Source organism: Triticum urartu, chromosome 1A (assembly GCF_056163025.1).
Source record: "Triticum urartu cultivar PI428250 chromosome 1A, HENAU_Tu73, whole genome shotgun sequence".
NCBI lineage: Eukaryota > Viridiplantae > Streptophyta > Magnoliopsida > Poales > Poaceae > Triticum > Triticum urartu.
In genome coordinates, this window is record NC_141873.1 from 589,572,549 (window position 1) to 589,577,497 (window position 4,949).

Sequence of the window (4,949 nt, forward strand, 5' to 3'; positions counted from 1 at the left end):
GTAATACTCTTTTGCGGTGTGTTTGCCGAGATCCGATGAATTGTGGGTTTATGAACTTGATTATCTATGAATATTATTTGGTTCTTCTCTGAATTCTTATATGCATGATTTGATATCTTTGCAAGTCTCTTCGAATTATCGGTTTAGTTTGGCCTACTAGATTGATCTTTCTTGCAATGGGAGAAGTGCTTAGCTTTGGGTTCAATCTTGTGGTGCTCGATCCCAGTGACAGAAGGGGAACCTACATGTACACTACAAGAAATATGTCAACTTATGACCACCACTATTGGTCACTGAATGGTCACAAATTTCCATTTATGACCTTTTTGTGACCAAAAACAGAAGGTCAAAAGCTGGCGGTCGTAAACTGACTATAGCGACCTTTAACAAAAGGTCATTGATCCTATGACCTTCTGTTTTGGTCGCTAGCTCTCTCCCCAGGCCACGTAGGCATCCAGCGTGGCAGAAGATTCAGCCCGGTCCAATTCGATTTTCTACATGGGCCTAGCCCAACAATTCAGCCTATTTGTGTTTTTTTTCTATCTGTCAATTTTTGGTTGGGTTCATGGGCCAAGTCCAATATTGCAGCCTTTTTATTGTTGGGTCGTGGCCTTTTTGTCTAAACGAATTTAGTTTTTCTTTTTTCCCAAAAGAAGGGTCCACTAGTCAGATGGGTCCCAGTTGTCAGGTTCTATTAAAGTGGGACCCTTTTGGTAGCATCATATTATTCAGATTACAATTTGACAATTTGACAGAAATAAATAACCATGTTTAAATAAGAACAGACAGAAAACACAAGTAATATTTCAAATAACAACAGCGAGAATCAATCACAGTCATACAAATATACTGGGCTCCTTCTGTCATGACATAGTTACAACACAGATACAAATACAATCAGTCACACAGATATAGGGACAATCACAATGAGAATTGACAATCAGCACAAACTGGGCTCCTGCTCTAGTCAGATGAAACTGTATGCATGACTAACTACGCGACCATAGTCGATTAGGCTACCTTCGCTACACTAGGACAGCAATAGAACTATCATCATGCCTTCGGCCGTCGCCCTGTTACATGAATCAGAAGAGAAGAATCAAAACACCGGAGCCAATATATTATGAACAGAACATTCAAAAAAAGGACAAGTTCTTTAGAAAGATAACACAAATTCAGCTAATACAATGATTTTTGTCCCCAGATAGTTAAGACGATATACTCATTCATACAAGGATGCTGCCAGTGCATAACCAACCCACTCGCTGCAATAGAAAAGATGAAACTTGCATATTATTCCAAGTCCCATTTTCAACTTGAGTACACACAAATATGTAACCAGGATTCAATGAAAATGATGCTTATAATCTTAATGATGCACTAAGCAGACTAACGGAAATATATATGGGAGGTATTCAGAAACATGTTTAATGGAAATATCCAGCTTGGAGATATTCAGAAGCATGATACTCCTAATCATGTACTTATGCTGAGAATATTTATGCTTTCATGTTCAGAATATATACTCTACTCAGCTTTACTAAGAAATATTGTTAAATCTTGACAAGTTAAATCTTGTTCGGTCTTGTTAAATACTCCAAGCAACTAATCCTACTGCGACTGCATCTTGAGTATAGTTACTCCAAGCAACTCTCTCGGACGAGTACTAACTAGAAAGAGCACCATGCGGACGGGGAGGGTTGGATGGAAATCTCACCAGGATGAGGTCGAAGATGAACTAGGAGGTACCGAAGAGGAACACGAACAGGGACAGCAGGAACAGCATGAACTCCAGCCCTCTTCGACCAACCTCTGCACAAGCACAACCACACGCATGTCTCATGATTCAGTAGTCAGCGCGTACACCAAACTGTTGACTGTGGATTTCAGAAATGTGTGCGTGCGTACCGTGAAGACGGCGATCCGTGAAGCTGATCGTGACGTTGACGCAGGGCACGGCGATGGCGCCAAGCCGCGATGCCGCCACCGAGGACGACGAGGGAGAGGACCAGGACCCCCGCTCGTAGTCGGTGGTGGCGACCAGGAACATACAAAGAGTACAAGAACAAACAAAGCTCATGGTTACACTTAATTCACATTTTCTAACTCTCTTTTTACATGTATAAGATGCTAGAAATAATATATAGAGTTTTCAAAAAATAATCAGCATACTTGCATTTTGCAGTGCTACTGTGTGCATTGGACAACAATCATTTATGGACTTAATTCAAAACACTTGTAACATAACAGAAGCAGGGTGAACAGGGTACCGCATTTGATACCAACTGAGAACACTTATTACATAACAGCTGGAAGAAGAGGTGCGGTAGTGCGCTCTAGCTAGTGTCCTTGTCAGCTTGTGCAAAACAAGCAGCATTCATCAGGATTAATTCATGGAGCAAGAAGGAATACAGAGATAGCATCATCATCTGATGATGCGCTAACCAATCAACGACTTCGTTCGTCCAGATCACAGGCAGCGTGACAGAAGAAGAGACTACCTGGACATCCTCGATGGCGGCACAGAGGTCGGGCGAGTCCTTGACAGCCTTGATGTGGTGAACAACGTTCAGCCTGTCAACGATGCGCTCGAGCGGGTGGACCAAGCGCTCCCACAAAGGCTCCAAGCCCTTCTCAATCTCCTCCAGCTCGCCCTCCTGCATACAGAGAAACTTCAGATGAGCTAGACTGAAACTCAACTTGTGTGGCAGCAGGAGTAGTCAATAGCAGCGTGAAGGATTTGTAACACTATTCTTTCATGTCAAAAGGACTGCATGAATACTTGCGTTCACTTGGGGAAACCAAGCTAAGTAGCAGTCCAGAGAGACAGTACAAGTACATGCATTAGATAAACGCCACTGTAGAAATTGCAAGATGAGGATTATTACACACGACACTGTAGAAGAAAGGAGGGACATTATCTCTTTATAAATGCACAAGAGCCACATTGATCATGCTGTTTAAAGAAAACATAAACTCTGCATTTGTCGTAATCTAGTACTCCATGCAGTGCTCTAGTACAAAGTTAGCCTTGACAAAATTTTAGTAGAACAAAATGTTATATGTTGAACAAATAAGTCATAACTCTCATCCTAAGCTCTAACTGTAGAAACTATAAATCATTAGAAAAAATAGATGGACAGTAAAATCCAAAGGAAGGAACCCTACTCTTTCAGACTCGACTGCTTCATCCAGCACTAAGTTCAGCAGTAGGTCATATCCCTTTAAAGTTCCTGTAACTGCAAATATGCATATGCCACGTCAGTATATGATTGCTAGAAAGAACACAGCAGGAGATAAACAGGTAGTACCTCCGTTCACAAATTAAGATGTTTTGGATATTTCAATATGGACTACATACAGAGTGAACACTAAAATGTGTCGATATACATCTAATTCATAAATAAGTTGGAACATCTTATATTTATGAACGAAGGGAGTACATGGGTTTCATAGACCTGGCCACCATAGGACCTTAAATAATTTTCAACTACTAAGGTAAGAGACGCCTCATACCCACACACATCAAAATCTATAGACAAACATGCCCAACAAGAAAGAGGTGCAACCAAGCACAAGCCTGTAACTGATTTGCGATAAAAAGCCTGTGCATCAGACTAACACATGATGAATTACCATGATCCAGGTTTAACTTCTATTTCCCACCCCACATGTTTCCTCACTGTAGTAACATGTATCCTAGCACATATATCTAGACAAGATAAACTCACACAGAGGCATTTGTTTTGCTGACTAGAATGACAACAACCAACAACTCACCAACTAAATCAGACAAAGGCCAGCTAACAAGTCGGTTTAGTAATGTTCGCAGCATTCTCTACAAATCTCTCGACACCAAACATTGCAACGGTGGTAGAGCCTAAAGTAAAACAAATAGGGAGCCCTCTAGTAGATCTGACGATGTATCTATCATAACACTGGGAAGGGATAGAAGAAAAATGAGGGGATTTGGGCCGTGCGAATCGAATCAACCTTGGCGGCCGCCGGTGAGCTTGACCTGGATGCCCTTGTCGATGAACTTGGCCAGGTTGAGCGCCATCTCCTTGCGCCCCGCCTGAGCAAAAAAACAGACAGGAAAGCATCAATGGCACGCTCGCACCAGCATGAATTGAATCACCAAACCAGCCTGCAGCACTAGCTTACCATCTCACCAGCCAAATCCTCCTCCACCGACCTGCAGCTCCATCATGAACTGGGAGACCATGAGCGGCTCCTCCCCCTCCCTGAACTGCGTGATCTTGGGGTACAGCGTGAGCCCGCACGGAAGCACAGCAGCTCCACGGTCCGCCCCCGGGCCCGGAACTCGTCGCTGGCGAGCACGATGGAGTGCGGGCACTTGGCCCTGTCCTCCTCATCTAGCGGGTCCGGCATCGACCTTGCGGAGCGAGCCGACGGCGCGGGAGGAGTTGAGGCGGCCGAGGTCGAGCCCGGAGACGATCCCCGACGGCGCCGCCTCGAGGGCCTGCCGGTGCGCGCGCACGGAGGGCCGCACCGGTGCGCCCCGCCCGCCCACCGCCTCGTCGACGTGCAGCGGCGGTTGGATCTGGATGGGGATGGCCGTGTGGCTGTTGTGTACCAAGCAGAGGTGGCGGTGGTGACGGGGAAAAGGGAGCGTGAGCGGCAGCGACGAAGGGGATAAGGGAGCTAGGGGGATAAGGAGGGGGCGGCGACGGGGGGCCGTCGTCGTTGATCTGGATCGGGGAGAGGGATTGGAGTGGGTGGCGGATCTAGAGCAAAAGAATGGAGGCGGGGGAGGGAGGAATGAGAGGAAGAATGGAGGCGGGGGTGGGTGGAAAATGTCCACGAGGACAGACCTAGGGTTTCGGGTCGGGTGCGTTTGGGCCGTTGGATCTGGAAGCATCCGACGGTGGTTGATGCGTGATCCGCGTGATATGCCCATGGTCCAATCAGAACGCAGCAAACCATTT

At 45.7% G+C, this 4,949-nt stretch overlaps 1 protein-coding gene across 1 annotated transcript; it reads right to left on the reverse strand.

Annotated features, from left to right (window-relative positions):
• Nucleotides 1-826: 826 nt before the first annotated feature.
• On the reverse strand, nucleotides 827-4,736 carry LOC125540670 (uncharacterized). Its single transcript, XM_048704262.2, has 6 exons — nucleotides 4,165-4,736; nucleotides 3,994-4,075; nucleotides 3,169-3,239; nucleotides 1,909-2,657; nucleotides 1,718-1,812; nucleotides 827-1,073 (listed from the first exon to the last, which is right to left on the reverse strand). Exons 1-4 carry the CDS (start codon nucleotides 4,165-4,167, stop codon nucleotides 2,337-2,339), a joined length of 477 nt encoding a protein of 158 aa, XP_048560219.2. The 5' UTR covers nucleotides 4,168-4,736; the 3' UTR covers nucleotides 827-1,073; nucleotides 1,718-1,812; nucleotides 1,909-2,336.
• Nucleotides 4,737-4,949: the final 213 nt, after the last annotated feature.

What these genes read in the sequence shown, in the direction of transcription:
- LOC125540670 (XM_048704262.2), bottom strand. An exon ending in GCTCACCGGCGGCCGCCAAG is followed by an intron (nt 3,240 to 3,993) that starts GTTGATTCGATT and finishes GCATATTTGCAG; the next exon opens with TTACAGGAACTTTAAAGGGA. An exon ending in AAGCAGTCGAGTCTGAAAGA is followed by an intron (nt 2,658 to 3,168) that starts GTAGGGTTCCTT and finishes CTCTGTATGCAG; the next exon opens with GAGGGCGAGCTGGAGGAGAT.